The sequence below is a fragment of the Mobula hypostoma genome, chromosome 6, assembly GCF_963921235.1.
Source record: "Mobula hypostoma chromosome 6, sMobHyp1.1, whole genome shotgun sequence".
Lineage (NCBI taxonomy): Eukaryota > Metazoa > Chordata > Chondrichthyes > Myliobatiformes > Myliobatidae > Mobula > Mobula hypostoma.
Genome location: NC_086102.1, coordinates 66,356,144 through 66,383,858, shown reverse-complemented (window position 1 = coordinate 66,383,858; position 27,715 = coordinate 66,356,144). Strand labels below are relative to the sequence as shown.

At 41.3% G+C, this 27,715-nt stretch overlaps 1 protein-coding gene across 9 annotated transcripts in view; it reads left to right on the top strand.

The window, feature by feature from the left end:
- dmd (dystrophin) overlaps positions 1-27,715 on the top strand; it is a 1,998,855-nt gene that overhangs the window by 868,648 nt on the left and 1,102,492 nt on the right. For all 9 annotated transcript variants that reach the window (XM_063050913.1, XM_063050911.1, XM_063050907.1 and 6 more), the window contains exon 29: positions 17-178. In XM_063050913.1, the coding sequence (XP_062906983.1) occupies positions 17-178 (162 nt within the window). The remainder of the gene's footprint in view (positions 1-16; positions 179-27,715) is intronic.

Genomic DNA, 27,715 nt, shown 5'->3' with positions numbered 1-27,715 from the left:
TCTCTCTCTCTTACAGGCTGTAAGAAGACAGAAAGTCCTTGAGCAGAGCATTCAATCTGCACAGGAGACAGATAAAACTCTTCGTTTAATCCAAGAATCTCTTGCATTGATTGACAAACAGCTGACATCATGCATTGCTGACAGAATTGATGCTGCCCAGGTCCCTCAGGAAGCTCAGGTATGGCAGTAGCTTTTACCTTATTAAAAGTTGGAATGATGTTTACATTTTTTGTTTGAAAATGAGAAATTGTTCATCTCGATTATAAGTCTTGGGCTTATTTGGCAGACCTTTTTGTTTACAAATTTGATAAATTCGGATAGTTAAACCATGGAATCTTTCACATTTGGTCATTCTTCCCATGGGAAGGTTGGGACTTAGAATGAAAATGGTGCTGTTACAAAAGTTGTGCTGTCACATGGCTTCTATTTTAGCAACATAAAAGACATTATTCCTATATTGCATTTCAGTGATCTTGCTTCTATTGCTATCAGCAACTCTAATTTTGCTTCCGTTCATGCTTTATCTTTTCATGTTACTACTTGGGTATCAATAGGTGTCTTTTCATTCTCCGTATCAAGGACCTCTCCCATTCAGCCACACTTACCTAGGTGTTTCAGTGGTTATATATTTCAATTACAGTCATATGCATTCCCAAAGATACTTAGTTTTTGTTCCTCATGAATTGTTAGAAACACTCTCATGGAATGAAGCTCATTTTCCCTTGTGCATTTTGCTCCTTTCAGATTTACATTTATGACCCCTGCCTTTCCACAGTCATATTTAAGGGTGCAGACTTGGACATGATTGTCAAAATGCTCTTGGTCCAATTTCTCTTCCATTTCATTCAGCCCAGTGGGATTGAATACCACCTCATTGTTCGTCTTCTCAGCACCAGACCATTTCAGCTAATAGTTTTTCTTTTCAACAAGCTTTGACACCACTGTACCACCCAAGGGCCTGTTCTAGAATCTGCTTTGTTTTTGCTTACACTACGCCCACTACAGCAGTCAGCTGGTATAAATTCTGCTTCTATATATCTTCCGGATATCTTTTTGAATGTCAATTTGCTTGCCAACCATCACCTGTCAATGCCTGAATTTCTTCCAATTGAACATTGGGAAGTTTCATTGAAATTCCTCCACCAATAATGTCATCCCCCTTCCTAGTTACTGACTCATTGATCAGAACCTTAACATCTTGGTCAGTCAAAGCTGAGTTTCTGACCCCATGTTCTTCCTCAACACAAGGACCCACCTATGTCCCATGTGAAAGTACCATCATCTGCCTCAGTTCCCACCTTGGCTAACTCCTCAGAGCTCTCTGCTTTTGCTTCTTGCCTTCGATAGACCCTTTTATACTGCACTCAGTTGTCCATACTCCAATGCACAACAACACACACACATCTAATAACCTCTTTGGACTATGTTGCGTTCAGATTTGCACAGCTTAAGTGGAAAAGACTGATCATTTCACTTATTTACTTCCAAAATCTCATTCTCTCCATTTCAGTGTAACCCTTGCCATTCAGTCAAACACGACAGAGGCTTCCTTGGAGAATTGTCTGTTGTTGGCACCCCGTCCCCACAGCTCACCACTGATATTTGTATCTTCAGTCCCCTTTGTCCCTTTCCCTGAAATTGCCTGCTGAACATCAACAGCATTTTTCTTCATATTTCATTCATAACATCATTCTTCAGAAGAAGCTTCTTAAAGCTTTCAAGAACAAAAAAAAAATTCTGTGTTGCTCAAAGCTTTCATGTCTACTTGAGCTCAACTTCAAATTCTAGGCTGGCAAAGGTTCAGAATTTGGAAGTAATAGATGTTGTATTGAAATGATTCTCCATTTTGTCTCAGAAATAGCTATAGAAAGTCCCAGAGCATTACACTGAAGACTGGCCAAGCATCTTGGCAAATATTATCGCACAACTTTACATCACTGAAAGTGATTATTAGGCCCTTATCACATTGCAGTGTTTGGGAATTTGTTGTGTTTAAATTGATTGTTGTATTTCATGCATCAATGTGTGGTTGACTGAAATATGCAGAGTATTTTGTAAGGAATATAAAGACCATACTGTAATGCAAACCTTCCTTTTTGTGCATTCAGATAGTTTTCTTAGATCAGTGTGTAGTTGTCCACAATGGGAGGAGGGGTTCATATTGGGCTTGGCCAGGTTACTGACACTTCAGTGGGAGTTTATTTTGGGAACAGAGATAACAACTTCTTAAGTTTTATCTCCCCCAGGACCCTGGGGGGAGAGAATTAAATTGGAGCAGGGCAAATCACAAGAGTATAAGGCAGGAACTGGGGAGAGTTCATTAGTAAACAGCTGTTTTTGAACAAATCCACATATGACATTTGGAGGATACTTAGAGGCAATCGTGCAGAGCTCAGGACAACGATGTTTCAATAAGACGGAAGGATGAGGATGGCAGGATAAAGAGCCTTGGATGTTGAGGTAGTGAATTTAATCATGAAGATAAAGGAAGCTTATCTAAGGTTTAGGAAGCTAAAATCAAATAGAGCCTTTGAGGATTATGAAAAAGCCAGAAAAGAATTCATGAAGGGAATTAAGAAAGTCAGGAGAGGCTATGAAAAGTAATTTGCATATAGGATTAAAGAGAATCCCAAGGCACTCTATACATATGTCAAGAGTAAGAGACGATAAGGAAAAGGTTGGGCTACTCAAGGATAAATGAGAGAATATGTCAAAATCAGAATCAGGTTTATTATCACTGGCATGTGTCGTGAAATTTGTTAACTTAGCAGCAGCAGTTCAATGCAATACATAATGCAGAAGAATAAATAAAACTATGACAGTATATGCATATTGGAGATTAAAAATGGTGCAAAGACAGAAATAATATATATTGAACAAGTGAGTTCGTGTTCACGGGTTCAATGTCCATTTAGGAATCAGATGGCAGAAGGGAAGAAGCTGTTCTTGAATCACTGAGTGTGTGTTCCTTTAGGCTTCGCTCCCACCTAATGGTAACAGTGAGAAAAGGGCATGCCCTGGTGCTGGAGTCCTTATTAATGGACGCTGCCTTTCGGAGACACCGCTCCTTGAAGATGTCCTGGGTATTTTGTAGGCTGGTACGCAAGATGGAGGTGTCTAAATTTATGACCCTCTGCAGCTTCTTTTGGTCCTATGCAATAGCCCCCCCATACCAGCCGGTGATGCAGCCTGTCAGAATGCTCTCCAAGATACATCTATAGAAGTTTTTGAGTGCATTTGTTGACATGACAAATCTCTTCAAACTCCTAATGTCTTGCCTTCTTTATAGCTACATTGATATGTTGGTACCAGGTTAGATCCTCAGAGATCTTGACACCGAGGAACTTGAAACTGCTCACTCTCTGCACTTCTGATCCCTCTGATTCCTTCATGGTACCCTTCCTGAAGTCCACATTCAGCTCTTTCATCTAACTGAAGTAGAGTGCCAGGTTGTTGCTGCGTCACCACTCCACTAGTTGGTATATCTAGCTCCAGTATGCACTCTCAGCCCATCTGAGATTCTACCCACAATGGTTTTATCATCAGCAAATTTATAGATGGTATTTAAGCTATGCCTAGTCACACACCCATAGGTATAGAGAGAGTGGAGCAGTGAGCTAAGCACACACCCCTGAGGTGCACCAGTGTTGATCGTCAGCAAGGAGGAGATATTATCACCAGTCCACACAGACTGTGGTCTTCCGGTTAGGAAGTCATGGATCCAATTACAGAGGGAGGTACAGAGGCCCAAGTTCTGTAACTTATCAATCAGGATTGTGGGAATGATGGTGTTAAATGCTGAGTTATAGTCGATGAACAGCATCCAGTGTTTGTATTGTCCAGATGGTATAAGGTCCTGTTTAGAGCCATTGAAATTACATCTGCTGTTGACCTATTGTGGCGATAGGCAAATTGCAGTGGGTCCAGGACCTTCCTGAGGAGAAGTTTGTGTTTGAAAGTGGGTGATGTGTGTGATCCTAAATGAGTATTTTGCATCAGTATTTACCAGGGAGAAGGACATGAAGGATAGGGAGATCTGTGTGGAGCTTGATAGTATGCCTTGAAATTTTGAGATAAAGTAAGAGAAAGTGTGGAGTCATAACATTAATGTGAATAAGACCCGAGTGCCTTGTGGGTTATACTGGTTACTAAGAGAGACAAGGGATGGGATTGTTGGGGCCATGAGCAAGATCTTCCATGTCTTCTTGGGCCTCATGCATGGTCCCAGAGAATTAACGAGTAGCTAATGTTCAATTATTCAAGAAGAAAAGTTGAGATAATCCTGGAAACTATAGACTGGTGGGTCTCATGTCAGTAGTAATAAAGCTATGGGAGAAGATTCCTAGGAATAATATTGAAGGACGTTTGGAAACACATGACTTAAGAGACAGCATGCCTTTGTGTGGGGAAAGTCATGTCTTACTATCTTGACTGAGTTTTTGGAGGAGCTGATGAAGTTGATTGATTAAAGTAGAGCTGTGGATATTGTCTACATACATTTTAGAAATGCATTTGCTAAGGTCCCTCATGAGGCTCATCCAGAAAATCAAGATGCATGGGATCACAGTAACTCAGTGGTGGAGGCTAAGGTGAGATGTGGTAGAGGTTTACCAGATTTTGAGGGGCAAAGGTAGAATAGGTAGCTGGTGTCTTTTTCCCAAGGTTGAAATGTCTATTCGCATTTGAGCTAAGGGGGGTTAGTTCAAAGGAGATGTGCAGAGCAGGTTGTTTTTATACAGGGAGTGGTTCACGTCTGGGAAGCGCTGCTGGCATGGTGGTGGAGACACATGATTGAGAAGTTTAAGAGGATCTTCAGTAGGCTCATGAATGTGCAGGAAATGGATGAATATGGACATTGTGTAGGTAAAAGGGTTTAGTGGGGTATTTGATTACTAATTTAATTAGTTTTGCACAGCATTGTGAGCTTAAGGGCCTGTTCAGGTTCCAGTTCAGTTTATTGTCATTCAACCATACACATACTGTATATACCACCAGGCAATGTTCCTCCAGACCAAGGTGTACAACACAGTACATATTAACAAATAATAAGGTGTGTATATGATACACATTTAAAAAGTAAACAGAATAATGCTGCCAGTACTTCATACGTGATGAGACAGTGAGTTCAGTCGGCTTACAGCCAACAGGAAGAAGCTACTTCCCAACCTAATAGTTCTTGACCTAATGCTATGGTGTCTTCTGCTGATGGTAGGGGGTCGAAGAGGTTGGATGGACGGAGGGATCATTGACAATACTAATATCTCTCATGGGTGGAAACGAGTCCCTGATGATCCTGTCAGCACTCCTCGCAAGCCTTTGCAGGGTCTTGCTATCAGATGTCTTGCAATTCCCATGCTAGATGGAGATGCAGCTGGTCAGGACACTCTTTCTAGTGCTCCTGTAAAAATTGGTTTAAATTGGAGGGGGGAACCTCACTGGCCTCAATCTTTAGGAAGTGGAGATGCTCCTGTGCTACACTGTTCTATGTCCATGTTCTATGTTTCATTTTGGTAAAACCAACAAAGGGTTGAATTAGGTACAATAGATCACTGATAGAACATAAAGAATATAGTATGTTACAGCACAGTAAAAAAAACTTGGCCTTATTCTTGCAGAGTATTGAATTAGAATTTCCTTCAGTTGCTCTTTCTCTATTAGTGACAGAACCCTGAGATTTACAGAGAATGAGGTGACAACCCAGTAACTGGGCCTGTTCTGTTGCTACCGGAATAATGAGTCCATATTTTCCTCCACAATCTCCAGTCTCCCTTTGGGCCACAATGTTGTGCCAACCATTTAACCTGCTCTTAGATCAATCTAGCCCTTCCCTCCCACACAACCCTCCATTTTTCTTTCATCCATGTACCCATCTAAGAGTTTCTTAAATGTCTGTAGTGTATCTGCCTCTACCACCACCCCCGGCTGGGCATTCCACAGACCCATTACTCATTGTGTAAAGAATTTACCTTTGGCATTCCCCCCCCCCATACTTCTTTCCAATTATCTTAAAATTATGCCTGCTTGTATTAGCCATTTCTTCCCTGGGGAAGTAGTCTCTTGCTATCCACTCTATCTCTTATCAATTTGTAGACCCCTATCAGGTCACCACTCACCCCTATTGCTGCATAGGTAAAAGCCCTAGCTCATTCAACCTATCTTCATAAGGCATGCCATCCAATACAGGAAGCATCCTGATATATATCCTCTGCACCATCTCTAAAGCTTTCACATCCTTCCTATAATGAAGTGACCAGAACTGAACACAATATTCTAACCAGGATTTTATAGAACTATAGCATAACCTCACAGATTTTAAGCACAATCCCCCTGACTAAAGAAGGCCAACACACCATTAGTCTTCTTACCAAACCCTTACCAGCCTGTGGGGTAACTTGGGACATCAACCCAAAAATCCCTCTATTCCTCCACACTGCTAAGAATTCTGACACTTACCCCATATTATGCCTTCAAATTCGACCTTCTGAAATGAATCACATCATACTTTTCCAGGTTGAACTCCAACTTCCACTTCTTAATCCAGCTCTGCATCCTGACCATGTCCCATTGCAACCTACAACAACCCTCCACACTGTCCATAACTCCACCAACCTTTGTGTTATTTGAAAACTTACTAACCTACCCTTCCACTTCTTCATCCAAGTCAATTATAAAAAAATCACAAAGAGCAGGGGTCCCAGGACAGATCCTTGCTGCACATCACTGTCACTGACCTCCAGACAGAATGCTCTTCAGCTGCTACTGCCCTCTGCCTTCTATGGGCGAAACATTTTTGTATCCCAAGTTTCCTGGATTCTGTGCCTCCTGACTTGTGAATGAGCCAACCATAGGGAACTTTATCAGATACCATACTAAAATCCATAAACACTGTATCCACAGCTTCACTTTAATCAACGTGCTTTGTTAATCCTTGAAGAGTTTAATCAGGCTCATGAGGTTTGAGGTGACCCTCACAAAGCTGTGCTGACCATCTCTAATCAGACTATGCTGTCCTAATACCTGTAAATCCTGCTTCTAAGATTCCTCTCCAATAATTTGCCCACCACTGATATTCATCATGGGTCATAATTATTAGGGTTATCCCTACTCCCTTTCTCGATCAAAGGGATAACATTTGCCACTCTCTAGTCATTTGGTAATCATTATTGGCTTGAACTAAAAATGTGATTATACTTTGAGAAACAGTAAATAAACATTGCTACCACATGTTGCAATATTTTTTGTAATTCCTCTTTCCAGAAGAGACTAATTTGAGTAAGAATGTATTTGGTTTAACAGTGTTTAAACATTGTTTGAAAAAATTATACATTTTGTTGTTTTTTTATGAAGAATTGTTTTCCCCAAAACATTGCTTTCTTCGTAGATCATGTTATCCCAAAAGAGGGATTAGATATAATTGCTTAATCCGTCAAGGGATTTATTTCTCATTCGCAGGTGTGTCTCTTATTGTGGCATAATTAACCCAATGTGTTAATTCAACAACAGTAAAAAGTAACTCTCTAAGGTGTAATCAGCAAACCTTTAATTTAAAATTCACACATAGATAAATTGGTGTTAATTGTGTTTTCAAGTGATCAAATAAAGAAAAGTAACATTGAGGTCATCCTTTCTTCTTGGGTTGTATTTTCAATATAGGATGTGCTTTGCACACCACCCTGTGGCTGTTTGAAACTAATGCTAGGAAGTAGCAGACAAATTTTGACTGAAACAGTAATTTCATCTTTCATCTTAACCCTCTCTCTAAATCCCGCTGCAGTAATTGGAATATTAGCTCTGTATCTATCCTGACCCAATATTTTGATGCAATCATGAAGAAGACATGCCAACAGGAGTTTGAAGAGATTTGGTATGTCACGAATTTATACAGATGTATTGTGGAGAGCATTCTGACTAGTTGCATCTCCACCTGGTGCGGACGCTTCAACGTACAGGATGGTAAGAAGCTGCAGAGGGCTGTAGTGTCAGCCAGCTCCATCATGGGCACTAAACTCCCCACCATCGAGGATTTCTTCAAAACACAATGCCTCAAGATGGTGGTATCATTCATTAAGGACCCTCACTATCCAGGACGTGTCTTCTTCTCATTATTACCATCAGGGAGGAAGTAGAGGAGGCTGAAGGTCCACTCTCAATTTTTTAGGAATAGCCTTTCCCCCTCACCATCAGATTTCTGAGTGGGACATGATCATGATCTCGCTATTCCTCTTTTTGCATTATTTATCTAGTTTATTTCTTATTGTAAATTAAAAGTAAGTTTTAAAATGCCTTGCATGCTAGTGCTGCCATAAAACAACAAATTTCACAACATATGTCTGGTAATAAACCTGATTCTGATGAACAGAGACATTAAAACATATTCATATCAGCACCCACTTCTGCTCACTGCTTTTGAAATTTAATTCAGCCATAACATTATTTTTTTTTAATTTGGTCACTCCTACTGCAATTTACTTTCTCTTGATTGCTACCCAGAGAGATTCCAGTCCAAGCACAGTACCTTGAGAGGAATCTTCATCCGTCATGAACAGGAAAGACTGTAGTATGGATAAAGCAGTGGCTAATTGGCAGGAGGCAAAGGGTGGGAATAAAGGGAGCCTTTTCTAGTTAGCTGCTGGTGACTAGTGGTGTTCCACAGAGGTTTGTGTTGGGACCGATTCTTTTTACAGTGTATGTCAGTGATTTGGATGTTGGAATTGATGGTTTGAAGATGATATGAAGATAGGTGGAGAGGCATATAGTTCTGAGGAATGACAGAGGCGACAGAGGGACTTAGACATGTTAGGAGAATGGGCAAAGAAATGTCAGGAAGCGTATCATCATGCAGAGATGAGGAATTTCTTTGGCTAGAGAGTGGTGAATCTGTGGAATTCTTTGCCACAGGCAGCTGTGGAGGCCAAGTCATTATGTATATTTAAGGCAGAGTTGGATAGATTCTTGATTGGTCAGGGCATGAAGAGATACAGGGGCTGATTGGGGCTGAGAGTATAGAGAATGGACAGTCAACACCTTTTTCCAGGGCAGCAGTAGCTAATACCAGAGGACATCCTTTTAAGGGAAATGGAGGAAAGTTTGGGGGAGATGTCAGTGGTAAGTTTTTTACACAGAGAGTGGTTGCTACTCGGAATGCTCTGCCAGGTTGGTGGCAGAGGCTGATACAATAGGAACATTTCAAAGACTCTTGGATAGGCAACACACACAAGATGCTGGAGGAACTCAGCTGGTCAGGCAGCATTTATAGTAATGAATAAACCGTCGACATCTCAGGCCCAGGTCCTTCATCAGGCCCGTGGATAGAAGAAAGATCAAGGGTTATAGGCTGAGCAGGAGGGAAAGGTTAGATTGTTCAATGAAATCTTTTGTATACGTCAGCACAACACAGTTTGACGGGCCTATACTGTGTTCTACTGTTCTATGTAATAACCGTTTGTTACGGTGCTATGTAATAAATGGAAGATGGAAGGTGATGATTTGATGGTTAAATCATTTCTAGAACCCTGATAAAAGAAATTCAGATTCCCTCAATAACCTCTAACTCATTTCAACCTTGCCAAAGTTAAATATGTCTATTTTGAAATGGTGAGATTGTGATCTAGCAGCCTTCTTGCAAAAAGTATTCTCTCCCCCACCCGCCCCCAGCTGTTCTCTGACAACGTCATTAAAAACTATTCTGAAATATTTTCTCTTCTAAGCTCTAAATAATCATCCTTACTAACCCCTCTCACCGGTTAGCACCACTAATTCTAATCATTTTCCTACTGTGTGAGAATTGAGATTCACTGTCAATTTCCTACCCGAGAAATTAGTTTTAAGCAACATGCAACTTAGGGTGTATGATCTTTAACCTTCCTGATGCATTTAAGAATTTTTTTAAAATCCAAGATAGTTAAAGCAGAATAATATTGATTTACAGTGACTTGATTTTGCTCCATTCACCTCTGAAGATTTAAAACTTTGTCTTAATTTTTGCAGATAGACATTAAACATTGGATTGACCTGGTTAGGGTGGGCTAAATGTTGTTTTAGGAAAATAATAGTCTCCGTTCTTGAGAATTGAACATCCTTTCATACATAGTAAGAAATATACATAATGTGGTTATACATTGTCTATACTTTTTGATGAATCAAAAAGTAGCAACATCAAGCATTCCTTTGAGATGTGCAGTTTGCTTAAATTGTTCTCCATATGCGCACATAAGATCCTCTTTCTTAGCAGCTCACCAAAGGCAACTTTTCCAGTTAGGCTTTAGACTGGATCCCAGAATGATGGAGGTACAGCATTTCTCAGGGAGTTTTTGGTGATACCTCTTGGTGAATTTTTAATGAGTGAATGTGTGCTCTCGAGCAAGACTGCCAGGAGATCAGAACAAATTGGCAATCAGTTGGTTGTAGTCACTCAACCGTGCTACAGTGAGGGGAGTGGAAAATACAAATTGTATCAGAATGATTTTCACGTTAAAGCAAAGTGGACAAGGAGTTTCCTTCCAAATCAGGGCACAACAGAGATGCTCGTGCTGATTGAAGGATGGATTAATTTTCTTTTTCTCACAATTTTGAATATATAAGTTGTAATTTGCTTGGCCTAAAGTAGATGACATTTTTTTGAAACTTTACATTTTATATCAGAAATAGAAACATAGGAAACCTACAGCACAGTACAGGCCCTTCAGCTCACAAAGCTGTGCCGAACATGTACTTACTTTAGAAATTATCGAGGGTTACCCATAGCCCTCTATTTTTCTAAGTTCCATGTACCTATCCAGGAGTCTCTTAAAAGACCCTATCGTATCTGCCTCCACCACCGTCGCCGGCAATCCATTCCACGCACTCACCAGTCTCTGTGTAAGAAAACTTACCCCTGACCTATCCTCTCTACCTACGTACTTCCAAGCACCTTAAAATTGTGTCCTCTCGTGTTGGCCATTTCAGCCTTGTGAAAAAGCCTCTGACTATCCACACGATCAATGCCTCTCATCATCTTATACACCTCTATCAAGCCACCTCTCATCCTCCGCTGCTCCAAGGAGAAAAGGCTGAGTTCATTCAACCTATTCTCATAAGGCATGCTCCCCAATAATAGCATAGTGATGATATAATCCAGAGTCTTGATCAAATATACCAGATGATCAAAGCCCACCAAGGGAGCTGGAAAAAGAAGTTAATTCTTTTAGATCATAAACCCAAACTGTTCAATAATGCCTTTGGGAAAGGAACCCTGGGTTGTCCTTGCCTAATATGACTTATTCTTCAAACAAAGCCTTGGTGATTGACACTCGCCAGCTTTCCCAAATGACCTGACAAGCCATTTAATAACATCAAGGTTGCAAGAGATACTATTTCTTTGCCAGATAACTACTGTTGGACAGAGATAAGGGAGGAATTTAATCCTTTACAAGCCTATTGGAAAAGATTCTCTGGTAGTATGCCCTAGACTACAGTCTTCTGTTGGGATGCTGACTCCTGGTGGGTGAACAACACCCATTATGTTTTAATTTTGTTCTAAATCTTGGTCTGGATTTGCATTCAACTGCCCAAATATTCCATTTAATGTCTAGCAAATCACAGCAGGTGTGCCAGGTTCCCTCAGTACGTGAAAATCTGTCTAAGGCTGCACCAGATTTGTTGCTAAGTTGGGCACAAGGCTGGACCTCAGCGTGTGTTTCTGTTCAATTCCTTGTGTAGAAGTTGAAAGATATGAATGGATTTGCTAGACATTCAATGGAAGATTTTGGCAGTTGAATGCAAATCCAGACCAATAATTAAAACAAAATGTGCGATTAGATAGTTTAATGCTAAAACTCCACTTGTATCTGGCTTTCCATTATTGAGAATAGTAGTCACAAGTGTGAGCAGTAGTGTATGCACCCTATTGACAATCATTTACACTGTTTCCTCTGATTTATTTTATTATCATTAAATTTATGTTTTCCTTCTGTAGAAAGTAGCATCTTAGTTTTCTGTTACTTGACTGTTGATGGCTTGTGATTTGTTGGCATCTGTGAAAGAAAATTGGTTATTCACCATCACTACAATGGCCTCTTTTCATCCACCATTTTAACAATTTAATGTGATGGATTGTATCAGCTCTTGCCAAACTGCCACATAATCGACCATGGACACATTCGAAATGATTACGCAACCACCAACTGCGACTCCAGCCTTGAACTCCAGGCCGGGTCTTTATGTGCTGCTGTTGTGACTCCCGTCTCCCCTTCCCCCACCACCACTCCGCAGCCCCGTCTCCCTCAGATCCCACCGTCAACTCCTGGGCCCTCAGAGGCTCCATCTTCCTCTCACCCCAACCCTCCCCTCTCCATTGACACCCCCAGCCTCCCCCCTCCCTCCTCTGATCCCAGCTCTCATCCGTGCCGGGTCTTTACCATCCCCTCCGACCTTCAACTGTCGGAGGCAGAACGCTCTGTTCTCAGTAAGGGCCTCACGTTTGTCCCCCTTCGCCCACACCTCAGCGAGTTCCGTGTTCGCCACGATGCGGAACTTTTCTTCCGCCGTCTCCGTCTCCGAGCCTACTTCTTCGGCAAGGACTCTTCCACCCCCACCGATGACCCCTTCTCCCGTCTTCAACCCTCCTCTTCTTCATGGACACCCCGCTCTGGTCTTCTGCCTGCTCTGGATCTCTTTATTGCCAACTGCCGACGGGACATCAACCGTCTCGACTTCACCGCACCTTGTCCCCATTCCAACGTCACTCCTTCGGAACGCTCTGCTCTCCACTCCCTCCGCACTAATCCTAACCTTATTATTAAACCCGCTGATAAAGGGGGTGCTGTTGTAGTCTGGCGTACTGACCTCTACCTTGCCGAGGCATAGCGACAACTCGCGGATACCTCCTCTTATTTACCCCTCGATCGTGACCCCACCAAGGAGCACCAGGCCATTGTCTCCCACACTATCAACGACTTTATCCGCTCAGGGGATCTCCCATCCACTGCTACCAACCTTATAGTTCCCACACCCCGCACTTCCCATTTCTACCTCCTACCCAAGATCCACAAACCTGCCTGTCCTGGCCGACCTATTGTCTCAGCTTGCTCCTGCCCCACCGAACTCGTTTCTGCATACCTCGACACTGTTTTATCACCCCTTGTTCAATCCCTTCCGACCTATGTTCGTGACACTTCTCACGCTCTTAAACTTTTCGATGATTTTAAGTTCCCTGGCCCCCACCACTTTATTTTCACCATGGATGTCCAGTCCTTATATACTTCCATCCCCCATCAGGAAGGTCTCAAAGCTCTACGCTTCTTTTTGGATTCCAGACCTAATCAGTTCCCCTCTACCACCACTCTGCTCCGTCTAGCGGAATTAGTCCTTACTCTTAATAATTTCTCCTTTTGCTCCTCCCATTTCCTCCAAACTAAAGGTGTAGCTATGGGCACCCGTATGGGTCCTAGCTATGCCTGCCTTTTTGTTGGGTTTGTGGAACAATCTATGTTCCGTGCCTATTCTGGTATCTGTCCCTCACTTTTCCTTCGCTACATCGACGACTGCATTGGCGCTGCTTCCTGCACGCATGCAGAACTCGTTGACTTTATTAACTTTGCCTCCAACTTTCACCCTGCCCTCAAGTTTACCTGGTCTATTTCCGACACCTCCCTCCCCTTTCTAGATCTTTCTGTCTCTGTCTCTGGAGACAGCTTATCCACTGATATCTACTATAAGCCTACTGACTCTCACAGCTATCTGGACTATTCCTCTTCTCACCCTGTCTCTTGCAAAAACGCCATCCCCTTCTCGCAATTCCTCCGTCTCCGCCGCATCTGCTCTCAGGATGAGGCTTTTCATTCTAGGACGAGGGAGATGTCTTCCTTTTTTAAAGAAAGGGGCTTCCCTTCCTCCACTATCAACTCTGCTCTTAAACGCATCTCCTCCATTTCACGTACATCTGCTCTCACTCCATCCTCCCACCACCCCACTAGGAATAGGGTTCCCCTGGTCCTCACCTACCACCCCACCAGCCTCCGGGTCCAACATATTATTCTCCGTAACTTCCGCCACCTCCAACGGGATCCCACCACTAAGCACATCTTTCCCTCACCCCCTCTCTCTGCATTCCGCAGGGATCGCTCCCTACACAACTCCCTTGTCCATTCGTCCCCCCCATCCCTCCCCACTGATCTCCCTCCTGGCACTTATCCATGTAAGCGGAACAAGTGCTACACATGCCCTTACACTTCCTCCCTTACCACCATTCAGGGCCCCAAACAGTCCTTCCAGGTGAGGCATCACTTCACCTGTGAGTCGACTGGGGTGATATACTGCGTCCGGTGCTCCCGATGTGGCCTTTTATATATTGGTGAGACCCGACGCAGACTGGGAGACCGCTTTGCTGAACATCTACGCTCTGTCCGCCAGAGAAAGCAGGATCTCCCAGTGGCCACACATTTTAATTCCACATCCCATTCCCATTCTGACATGTCTATCCACGGCCTCCTCTACTGTAAAGATGAAGCCACACTCAGGTTGGAGGAACAACACCTTATATTCCGTCTGGGTAGCCTCCAACCTGATGGCATGAACATTGACTTCTCTAACTTCCGCTAGGCCCCACCTCCCCCTCGTACCCCAGCTGTTACTCATTTTTATGCACACATTCTTTCTCTCACTCTCCTTTTTCTCCCTCTGTCCCTCTGAATATACCTCTTGCCCATCCTCTGGGTCACCCCCCCCCACCCCCGTCTTTCTCCCTAGGCCTCCTGTCCCATGATCCTCTCGTATCCCCTTTTGCCTATCACCTGTCCAGCTCTCGGCTCTATCCCTCCCCCTCCTGTCTTCTCCTATCATTTTGCATCTCCCCCTCCCCCTCCAGCTTTCAAATCCCTTACTCACTCTTCCTTCAGTTAGTCCTGACGAAGGGTCTCGGCCTGAAACGTCGACTGCGCCTCTTCCTATAGATGCTGCTTGGCCTGCTGCGTTCACCAGCAACTTTGATATATGTTGCTTGAATTTCCAGCATCTGCAGAATTCCTGTTGTTTGCCACATAATCTTATCAGTGAATAGAATCCTTATAGTCGAGATAGTGTATCATACAGTGGAGGTGATGAAGCTGTGCAAAGGATATTTTTAGCCTTTGAGGAGAACTCATATGATTCCATTAGCAGGGAAGAAAACCTTATCTGCACTTCATTCAGGCTGACAGCAATTCCCGTGGCATATTTTTTCATTTTAGTGTTCAAAACTGCCCTCTATCTTAAAGACAAATTTTCTATGAGTGGGTAATCCAGTTTTCAACTTGTACTAGCTTTGTCTTTACCACATGCTCACCTTTTATAAATTAAAGCCCCCATTTGGAGTTGCTCCATCTATTGAGATGACTGGCAACCAAATAGCTTGTTCAAGAAGTTTTATTAGTAGTAGTTTATTATTGTTACACGTACTGAAGTACAGTGATAAGCTATTACCAGCAGTGTGGCTGATTTAGAAGGGGCAGATTAAAGGAAGGCCTAAATAATCCATTATATTTTAACTTTTATAGGACCATGATAGGCCGCTTAAGCTGATTATTGAAAATAGGAGGAGGTCCTCATTAGGGGACCAGAAGTGGAGAGGGTCAGTAACTTTAAATTCCCTGTGACCATAACACAAGTCTCTTTACAAAGAAGGCATGGCAGCACCTCTAGTTTCTTAGAAGTTTGCACAGAATTGGCATGTCATCTAAATTCTTGACAAACAGCTGGGGTGGAAACACCAACACCCAAGAATGGAAAATCATACAAAAAGTAGTGGATGCAAGCCCAGTCCATCACAGGAAAAGCCCTCCCCATCGCTGAGCACATCTAAAAGGGACATAGCCATAAGAAAGCAGCAGCCATCATCAAGGACCCCCACCATCCAGGCCATGCTGTCTTCTCATTGCTGCCATCGTGAATGAGAAACAGAAGCCTTAGGTCCCACAGCACCAGGTTCAGCAGCAGTTATTACCCTTCAACCAGCAGGCTCCTGAACCAGCTTGGATAAATTCACACAGTTCAACACTGAACTGATTCCTGAACCTATGAACTCAATTTCAAAGACTCTTCACAACTCATGTCTTCAGTATTATTTATTTATTTGTTTGTTGTTCTCCTTATTTTGTATTTGTACATTTCGTTTTTGTCAGTCTTTTGTGTGTAGATTTTCATTGTACTACAGTGAATGCCTGCAAGAAAATGAATCTCAAGATAGTATATGGTGACGTATATGTACTTTGATAACAAATTTACTTTGAACTTTAAACTTTAAGGAGGATGTTTGCCAATTATAAAGATTGACTGATTAACTTCAGTTATACAGTGGAGATTCACGGATCATCTTGTCAATGTGCAAGGCTTGGAGGAGCTGCAGGAAAAGAATTAGAATCAAATTTATTATCACTGAAATATGTTGTCAAATTTGATGTTTTGCAGCATTACAGTGCAAGATATAAAAATTACTATAAGTTACTGAAATTAATAGTACAAAAGCCAAATAATGAGGTAGTGTATGTGCATGGGTTCATGGAGTGTTATCAAGATCTGCTAGTGGAGGGTATAAAGCTGTTCTTAAAATATTGGGAGTGTGTGTTCAGGCTCCTGTACCTCCTCCCTGATAGTCGTAAAATGAAGAGGGTATGATCCACATGATGAGGGCCATTAATGATGAATGCCACACTCTTGTGGCAATACCTCTTGAAGAAGTTGTTGATGGTGGGGAAGCTTGTCCCCGTGATGGAAAAGCTGGGTCTGCAAACCTCTGAAGCCTCTTGCGATCCTATGCACTGTAGGCACCATATCAGGTTGTGATGCTACTAGTCAGAATGCTTTCCACAGTATTATCTATAGAAATTTGCCATAGTGTTTGATGACATATTAAATCTCCTCAAATTCCTAATGAAGTAGAGTTACTGGCATGCAGTTTTTGTGATTGCATTAATGTGTTGGGCCTAGAATAGATTCTCTGAGATGTTGACACGCAGGGATTTGAAGCTTCTTACCTTTTCTACTGCTGACCCCTCAACGAGGACTGGTGTTTGTTCTCCCAACTGTCCCTTCCTGATGTCCACAATTAATTTCTTGGCCTTGCCTATGTTGAGTTGAAGGTTATTGTTGTGACCCCACTCAAACAGTGAATCGAACTCACTCCTGCATGGTCCTCATCACCATTTGAGATTTTGCCAATGACAGTGGTGTCATTGGGGAATTTATAAATGGTGTTTGAGCTGTGCTAGCCCTCACGGTCATGAGTGTAGTGAGACTGTAGAGCAGTGGGCTAAGCATGCCTCCTTAATATGTGCCTGTATTGATTGTCAGCAAAGGGGAGATATTATTACCAATTTCACATTGACTGTGGTATCCCAAGTGCTTGTCATCAGTGAAGGTGAGATTGACCAATTAAAAAGAGAGCAACCATGCAGGTTCATGTAGCCCAATAAGAAAAGTGTTTTCTTAAAATAACCACCATTTTCTTTCAAAAATGTACTGTAGGCATTGAATATATTACAAGAACTTAAGAAATAATATCAAGAGCCAGCCATTGGACCCTTTGAACCTGCATTACCATTCATCAAGATAATCGTATCACTATAATTCACTATAATCACATTCCTTGATTTTGCAAAATATTCAGAAGTCCATTCATGCCTGTTTTGAATTAATTCACTGCTTGAGGCTTTACAGCCCTCCAGGGTCAAGCTTTCTGAAGGCTCACCTACCTTCTGAGTGAAGACAAATTCACTCAGTAAATGACTTTCTCATGACTCGCTAAGAATATTCCTTCATCTCAGATTCCCAAAGGAGACATCCTCCCTCTATCAAACCTGTTAGAGCAATTTATAATTTTGCATGTTTTGATGAGAACTTCTTTCATTCTCCTCAGTTTGAGAAAGTATAATCCAAGTCTGTTCAGTTTCCACAGAGGCCAAATCTATCTTTTGAACCAGTATCAGTCTGTCTGGTAAGTGCATCCTTTCTTAGTTAAGGAGACCAGGGTTCTCTTCAAATTTCTATTTCACCTGTTTGGAAGGTTGTGATGTCCTTCACTAAGTAGTGCTACATCTTGAATTTATATGCGATGACATTGAGACAGTGAAAGAGGCCTAACTTAATGTGGCAGTGACTTTGAAGAACTGTGACCAGAACGTAGAATTACACACAAGTTGTTTGAATAAAGGTTGGTTTCATGCAAAGCCTTAAGCTAATGTGTGTTTAGCATCTCACATGTAGAAGAGACAGCATTGCAAGTGTGAGTAAAGCACATAGGATAAAAGTATAGTAACCCTGTTTATTCACTGGAAAGTAGCCTTTGGGACCCCAAGAAGGGTAGGTGTTGCAGCTTCTGTTTAATGAGCAGGATTAATTATCAATGATGAAGTGTGAGTGAAGTATAGCATCAAGAGGTAATAGTCCCTTAAAACATAAGAGGGCTGGGAAAGATGATCATATTTCGTGGTGATATCATTTTTGAGGTGCTGTCAGTGTCATTTCTTGATCTCATTAGCGTAAGCCAGAAAATAATTTCAGAGTTGCCACATGCTCAGAGTATTAACATTTAAAATATTGTGTATTGTCTTTACCTTTATCATTAAGCTTTCACTCGCATGGAGACATACACCTTGAAGTTGAATGTGGACAACAGATGCTGAAGCAATCAAGTTTCGTTTTTGAACCTGTCGACAAGATCGTGGGTTTGACTTGACTTAGCAATGAATCCCAAATCCTGTTTTAGTGCTTCACCAAGAAGTGAGCTGAGACACGTTCAGAGTCAGAGGTGGCAATTTTGATCTATTCACCTCACCAATTGTTCTTTGTATTTGTAGCTTTCCTATAATAATGTGGGATGCAGAATAGAGAATTTGGAACAGCTTCCTGGATAACTACTAATTAATTATGCTAGTACCTGAATGCAAGCTTTTTTAAATCCATGAATGCTCTATGGTTGATTCAAAGTACCATGTACTCTCATGGGTTCCGTCTACAGTCTGTAGTTCTGCCAGCCGATGCTTCATCCTTCCTGTACATGGGAGAATTGATAGGTAGGGCAAAGCTACTGCTCACCAGTTACTTGATGTATGTTCCTGTTAGGTTGATGTCCCCAAAGGTGGGTTAGAAGTAGCAACCTCTTCTATAGAGTATAGCTTTCAGGTTACATTTTAAGTGTGCCTCCAGATTGTTTAGCAAGACCTTTTATTGAGTTAGAAACAACAAATATAGCTGTCCCTTCACCCACCAAAGCTGGTATAATGATCTGTAAATATGAAATTTGGCATATAAATATTATAAAGCAGCACACACAAGATGTTGGAGGAACTCAGCAGGCCAGCCAGCATCAATGGAAAATTGTAAACAGTCACCGTTTCAGGCTGAGAGGACTTTTCCTCTTCCTGTCCAGTCCAGTCCTGATGAAGGGTCTTGTCTAAAACATCGACTGTTTGCTCTTTTCCATGGATGCTGTTTGGCCTGCTGACTTCCTGTGCAGCATTTTGTGTGTGTTGCTTTGGATTTGTAGCATCTGCAGATTTTCTCATGTTTATTATATAAATATTACATAGAAACCATAGAAACATTACAGCACAGAAACGGGCATTTTGGCCCTTCTTGGCAGTGCTGAACCATTTTTCTGCCTAGTCCCACTGACCTGCACCTGGACCATATCCCTCCGTACACCTCTCATCCATGTACCTGTCCAAGTTTTTCTTAAATGTTAAAAGTGAGCCCGCATTTACCACTTTATCTGGCAGCTCATTCCACACTCCCACCACTCTCTGTGTGGAGAAGCCCCCCCCCCAATGTTCCCTTTAAACTTTTCCCCCTTCACCCTTATTCTATGCCTCTGGTTTATTTTCTCCCCTAGTCTCAGTGGAAAAAGCCTGCTTGCATTCACTCTATCTATACCCATCATAATTTTATATACCTCTATCAAATCTCCCCTCATTCTTATACACTGCAGGGAATGAAGTCCTAACCTATTCAACCTTTCTCTGTAACTCAGTTTCTCAAGTCCCGGCAACAACCTTGTAAAAGGATCATTTCAGGTTACAGTTCAGGTTCTGTTGTACTTCCACTCATTAGGACTAGATATATTTTCCTTATCTGCACAATTAAAACTTCCCAGAAAAATTTCATCACAGCAGTTTGTCAAATGCAATTTAAATTAATGGAAAATTAAAAAAAAAATTATGACAGAAATCAGGTGTGAAAATAAACCATCTGAAGTAAAATCGAGCCACGTTCAGCATAAAAAGTAATTTTTAAAAAGAAATTGTTATAAATATGCTCCAAAAACAAGTCCCTCTATTTCCTGATAAGGGTCTGAAATAGCGAACATGTATTTCCCTCCATAGATGTTGCCTGACCTGCTAAGTTCCTCCAGCATTTTCAAGTTCAAGTTCAAGTTTAATTGTCATTCAACTATACATGAATATGCATGAATACAGCCAAACAAAGCAGCAATAATCCGGGCCAAGGTGCAAAACACAGTACTCAGTCACATATAGCATATATAAGATAGCAAGAACAAATCAGTAAAATACAATAAAACTTTATCAGTAAAATGCAGTCACAGAAAAACATTATAGCCCAAGAAGCAGAGTACATTAATGTTGCAGCAGTCTGCTGTCAAATGCAATACAGCTTGTCTTCTGCTGAGCAGATACTGAGGGCAGCACCGGCTCCAGCTTGGATACTGTGCCACACTGCCTTCAGTGGAATGCGTCAACTCTGACGCCTCTCTCATGGTCGGCTGTAAAAAGGCAACCCCACAGACTGAGGCCTGGTCCTCACTACAACCGAGGACACACAGGCGCCTGTCCTGTCCATCCCTGCCTTCTGCCAGTATATCAGTGAATCGGACTTGCAGCATTCCACATTAGCAACATCCAGCAGAGTCCTGCGATCACAAAAAGTGACTAAGACATCAGTCACTGCTAGACTTCTTTGTATGTCCCTCTGTTTCTCTTAGTCCAATAGGATGTCAGTAGTGTGTACTGTACTCTGTTGGCTAGCACCTCCATTTAGTCTGTTAATTGCATGAAGTTATGGTTGCTCTTTAATGGGCTTGCATGCTTCACACTGATAGCTCTGAAGATTGGATGCAACAAATATTGTGTGAATTGAGGATGACACCAATTTTCTGCTGGAGTTGCTACTCATGTTTCTGTCTAACCAGTTCAACCAAAAAAAAATCACATCTTGCAATATTGCTTAAGCAAATCAAGCAAAATTTATGTCGATAATATCTGAACAACAGCAAAGTGAGTTAATTGCATTCAATTTTATAGGTTGAGGTTGTCAGAACAATCAGATTAAACTCCCAACTCAGTGATGATCTTGTTTCAGAAAATGAATTGATGACAAGAACATCTCTGATTTCAAGATGAGTTTCCACCTTGTGTGTAATACAATGGATTTTCTGCATTGATCAACTTTTGTTTATATGAAGATAGGGACTGCAGGGTGGACAAGGGCTTTGGAGGAAGGTTGCAAAAGTCCTGGGCAAAGATGAGATGCAAATAAAGTTGGAAAATTAATTCTGTGGCATGTGCACATCATTTGATGAATTTAGATGTAGGCTTGCTGTTTGATGGAGTGATCACCCTGAAAGACTACAGAGCTGAAACTATGGGCCATGGAAGTTGGAATGATTTCCATGCAATGTTAACTTTATTGAATGCTTCTGCTGCTTTTCAAAGTAAGGCGTTGGGACTTGAGATTTGTTTGAAGAATGTTAGCACCCAGATGTTACTGCTTGCAAAATTGATACAGAAGAGAAAAGCTATGCATTGCACATCAGTTCATTTGTAATTTTCCATCCTACACTCACATATGCAGAAAAAACACTTCACAATTTTCACTTGGGTGAAGCAACTAATTAGTTAGTGCCTTTTTGATCAATAAATTATAGCTTTATATCAGTGAAGATTTGGTGAGGTCTGGTAGAAACTACGTTGGCATTTTCTGTAACTTCTCACCTGGGTGTGGAATGTAACCACAAACAAGAGAAAACTGCCGGAAACGTTGACTGTACTCTTCTGTAGATGCTGCCTGACCTGCTGAGTTCCTCCAGCATTTTGTGTGTGTCGTATGGAATGTAACCAGCTGTTATCTGCATCCTTGAGATAGTTAGCAGTGCATTTGCAAAAACAACCGAGAATTCATTGAACTCCTTTTTCTATTGACACACAAACTTTTGCAGTGCAGCAGGTACGTTTTGTGACTGTCTGAGATATTCCTTTGAGCTTGGACAGTGGAGACTTGTATTAATGCTGCCACTGTGTGGGCACAATAACAGTGTAGTGTATGAAAGGTGGATATCTTGAGCAGTGTTTTCTTTCATCTGAGTGTTGCCATGTTAATGTACTAACCTGTCTAAATTTAAGATTGTTTTTTGTCATTCCTGAGTACGAAAATGTAAAGGAGAACAAAATAATTGCTACTCTGGATTCAATGCAGCATAAATAAACATAATAGCATAAAAGTACAATAAATATAAATATAAAAGTAATCCTATAAAACACAACATACAAGTAGCTGTAAAGTGGCAGTGTATGGGGAGGTGCTGAGGGGCTGTGAAGAGGAGTGATTGATGTGGATGTAGTGATGATGGGAGGTTGTGGATTAGGTTAATGGATGGAGATGTTAATCAGCCTGACGGATTTGGGGATATGTTTTTGAGTCGAATAATGCTGGCACGGATGGTATGAAGGCTTTTCTCCGATGGGGTTGGGACAAATAGTCCATAAGCAGGCAGGGTAGGATCCTTCATGATACTGCTGGCCTTTTCCTGGCCTCTTTCTGTATATGTGTCCTTGCTGGCGATGAATGGGACGGGATAAATTACTAGTTAGCATTTCAGAAGAAAAACTTGCATTTTATTGCAGAAGTCTTTTGCAGAATGGTAATAGAATGGCTGTTACAAAAGGTAGTTATTACAGTGTAATGGTTTGTCGATAACAAGATTACCAATTTAAATAATTAAATTGCACATGTGTACTGGTAACATTTGTCGGGTTGTTAAACTCTGGAAAAATCACTACGCAATTTACTGTGGATAAATTTTCAAGTCTTCCCTTTCCCCCTCACCTCCCTTCCCTTGATAAGACAGTTGTTCCAATCGGTGCAACTGTGTGTAAAATGTCTTGATTGCTGCTTAGCTTAAGCTAACTATTAATTAACTGTTATAATATCTGGGGATGTTGTGGAAGTGTTAGTTTACTGTTATAATGCAAAAGTGGCATATTGCCATGCTTGCTCAGAGATTTTTTAATTTGAATCCCATTTGACTTCAATAGTTGCAAGCTTTCCACTTGGGATGTGAAAGCTGCAATATACAGCATGTGCATCGCATAAAATTCTTGATTACGTTAAGCCAGAAAATTTGTATTGGGTATCACTTGACATTGAAAGTATTTTTTCAAATATACTGCAGCAAGCTGAATGAGAATTATCTTTGCTTGTGATTGGAGAACTGATAGAGCTGAGGACACAGATCAGTAATGTGGTTGAATGTGCCATGAAAGAATTCCTTACTCCTCAGCTTGCTTCACTTATTTATTTAGCGATACAGCGCAGTCGTCCCTTCCAGTCCTTCAAGCTATGCCACCCGAGAAACCCCCAACAAGCCCAATTAACTCTAACCTAATCATGCGGCAATTTACAATGACCATTTCACCTATCCTATACATCTTTGGACAGTGGTAGGAAACTGGAGGACCTGGAAGAAACTGACACATTCCACAGAGAGGACATACTGAGACTCCTTACAGAATGGCGCCAGAATTGAACTCCAAACTCCCTGAGCTGTAGTAGCATCGAGCGAACCACTAGGCTATCGCAGTGCCCAATTATTGCAGTAGGAATACTGACAAATTGTTTATGCAAATGCTGTGACTTCTGATTCTGAACATGTCAGTTGTGTCATTTGCAATTTAATTGTCATTGTCCTAAACAATATAATGCAGGTAGGGCCAGATCTGGTGGTGCACAATTTGAAGCAGTTCACTTTTCTGAAGAAATTTAGTGGTTTTTCTGTAAATAATGCATAAATATGTATGTAATAAATCAGCAAGATATTGAAAAGACAATAATTATGATACTGCTAAAACTTGAAAATTGTAAGTTGTACTCATTCGAAGTTGATTCATTGATAGCACTAAATGTACTGGGTATTCTGATCTTTGATGCTTTAGAGCAGGGGTTCCCAGTCTGGGGTCCCCAGACACTTTTGGTTAATGGTAAGGGTCCATGGCATAAAAAAGGGTGGGAACCCCTGCTTTAAACTCTTTAAATAAATAGACAACATATTTCTGTGGATTCCAGCTGAAATGCAAAAATGTGGCTGAGATCCATAGATTCCTACTCAGTGCTTTCAGCACCAGTGATTTTACACAATTTAGAACATAACTTTACTGACGCCATGACTGAACTGAGCTGATTTTGTTTCAGCTCCATTTTACTGCCTAGTCCCCTCAAACCACAAACATTATGTCACCCAAATATCCATCCAGATCAGCACTGAATTAACTTAATGATTTAGCGTCCATAGCTGTCTGAGGTTACAATTAACAACTTGGATAGCTTTTAAATTTTGCTAATCTTCCTGCCTGAACCACAAGTTCAGGAGCTAATTCCAAATACAGTGCTTTGAAAAAGTATTTTCACATTTTGCTGTCTAATTTTCAAATTTTAAAAATACTGTTTATTGAAGTAAGATTTTTGAGTTAATCTATAAAACATTGTGTATCATGTCAAATCAAAAGAAAAATTGCAAAACCTGTCAACAATTTACTAAAAATTAAAAACCAAAATTGTCAGGCTCTATAAGTATTTATTACCTTTGTAATTACTACAGTAACTTTCCTCAGGAGCAATATATTACCTTACCAACTCAGCAAATTTGTTAACATAGAAAATGGGAGGATCACCTGCTTTCAATGAATTCATAAGAATAAATACCCCCTCTCTCTGTAAGGTCCAACAGTATGGGAGATTTTCAACAGACCAAACCAAAATCAAGACAAAAGAGCATTGAAGACTCATCAGGGAAATAATAATAGAGAAGCACAACTCTGGGGAGAGGTACAAGACCATTTCAAAGGCACTGGACATATCTTGAAGCTCAGTGAAGACAATCATGAAAAAATATGAAACCACAGCCAAACTGCCCAGGTCAGGTTGTTTCTCTAAACTCAGACCCGGAGAAGAATGGGACTTATAAGAAAGACTACTGTGATGCCAACAGTCACTTTGAGTGAGCTGCAGACGTCAGTAGCTGCAACTGGAGATGAAATCTATGGCTCCACGGTCTCTGAGGCCTTGCACAAAAAGGGTATTTATGAAAGTGTGGCTATAATAGCTATGGGAAGTGATTCAACTAAGTACTGAACAAAAGGGGATGAATACTTTAGAGCAGTTGACATCTGGTTTTGAATTTTTAGTTTATCGTGCTTTATAATATTTTGGGCTCGACTGGAAAAATGGAGCATATGATTCACAAAGATTGTCAGTTAAATTGATCTACTTATTTTTGTGAATAAAGGGTTGGGGGCTGAGCACTTTTACTAGACACTGTATGCACAACTCTTCGCATAAATAAGTTACTCCAATTATCCCTTTTAATTTTCTTATCTTAATATAATCAGAATCAGGTTTATTATCACCGGCATGTGACGTGAAATTTGTTAACTTAGCAGCTACAGTTCAATGCAATACATAATATAGAAGGAAAAAAAAAATAATAATAATAGTAAATCAATTACAGTATATGTATATTCAATAGATTAAAAATCGTGCAAAAAACAGAAATTTTATATATATATATATATATATATATATATATATATATATATATAAAGTGAAGTAGTGTCTAAGGGTTCAATGTCTATTTATGAATCAGATGGCAGAGGGGAAGAAGCTGTTCCTGAATCGCTGAGGTTTCAGGCTTCTGTATCTCCTACCTGATGGTAACAGTGAGAAAAGGGCATGACCTGGGTGCTGGAGGTCCTTAATAATGGATGCTGCCTTTCCGAGACACCGCTCCTTAAAAATATCCTGGGTTCTTTGTAGGCTAGTACCCACGATGGAGACGACTAAATTTACAAACCCTGTATCTTCTTTCGGTCCTGTGCAGTAGCTCTCCCATACCAGACAGTGATGCAGCCTGTTGGAATGCTGTCCACGGTACAACTATAGAAGTTTTTGAGTGTATTTGTTGACGTGCCAAATCAATTCAAACTCCTAATGAAGTATAGCCACTGTCTTGCCTTCTGTATAACTGCATCGATACGTTGGGACTAGGTTATGTCCTCAGAGATCTTGACACCTGGGAACTTGAAGCTGCTCACTCTCTCCACTTCTGATCCCTCTATGAGGATTGGTATGTGTTCCTTCGTCTTACCCTTCCTGAAGTCCACAATCATCTCTTTCATCTTACTGACACTGAGTGCCAGGTTGTTGCTGCAGCACCACTCCACTAGTTGGCATACAGGTTTCCCCCGCCATCCGAAGGTAGAGCGTTCCTATGAAACGGTTCGTAAGCCGGAATGTTGTAAAGTGGACAAGCAATTACCATTTTATTAATATGGGAAAAATTTTTGACCATTCCCAGACCCAAAAAATAACCTACAAAATCATGCCAAATAACACACAAAACCTAAAACAGTAACATATAGTAAAAGCAGGAATGATATGATAAACATGGCATGGTTCCGGAGGACTGGAAGGTCGCAAATGTAGTTCCGCTATTTAAGAAAGGAAGGAGGCAGCAAAAAGAAAATTACAGACCTATTAGTCTGACATCGGTGGTTGGAAAGATATTGGAGTCAATCCTCAAGGATGAGGTTATGAAATACCTCGAGGTGCATGACAAGATAGGCCGAAGCCAGCATGGTTTCATGAAGGGAAGATCCTGCCTTACCAACTTATTGGAATTTTTTGAGGTAATCTCGAATAAGGTTGACAAGGGAGAGGCTGTGGATGTTGTGTATTTGGATTTTCAAAAGGCCTTCGATAAAGTGCCGCATATGAGGCTGCTTAATAAGATGAGAGCCCATGGAATTATGGGAAGGATATTGAAATGGGTGGAGCATTGGCTGACAGGCAGAAAGCAAAGGGAGGGAATAAAGGGATCCTATTCTGATTGGTTGCCGGTTACTAGTGGTGTTCCGCAGGGGTCGGTGTTGGGGCCGCTTCTTTTTACGATGTATATCGATGATTTGGATTATGGATTAAATGGTTTTGTGGCCAAGTTTGCGGGTGACACCAAGATAGGTGGAGGAGCAGGAGATGTTGAAGAAACGGAAAGGTTGCAGAGAGACTTAGTTTAGGAGAGTGGGCAAAGAAATGGCAGATGAGATACAACGTTGACAAATGTACGATTGTACATTTCAGAAGAAGAAATAATCGGGCAGATTATTATTTAGATGGGGAGAAAATTCAAAAATCGGAAGTGCAAAAGGACTTGGGGGTCCTCGTGCAGGATACCCTAAAGGTTAACCACCAAGCTGGATTAGCGTTAAGGAAAGCGAATGCTGTGTTGGCATTCATTTCAAGAGGAATAGTGTATAAGAGTAAGGAGGTGTTGATGAGGCTCTGTGGGGCATTAGTGAGACCTCATTTGGAATACTGGGTGCAGTTTTGGGCCCCCTATCTTAGAAAGGATATACTGATGTTGGAGAGAGTTCAGAGAAGATTTATGAGGATGATTCCTGGAATGCAGGGGCTAACATATGAG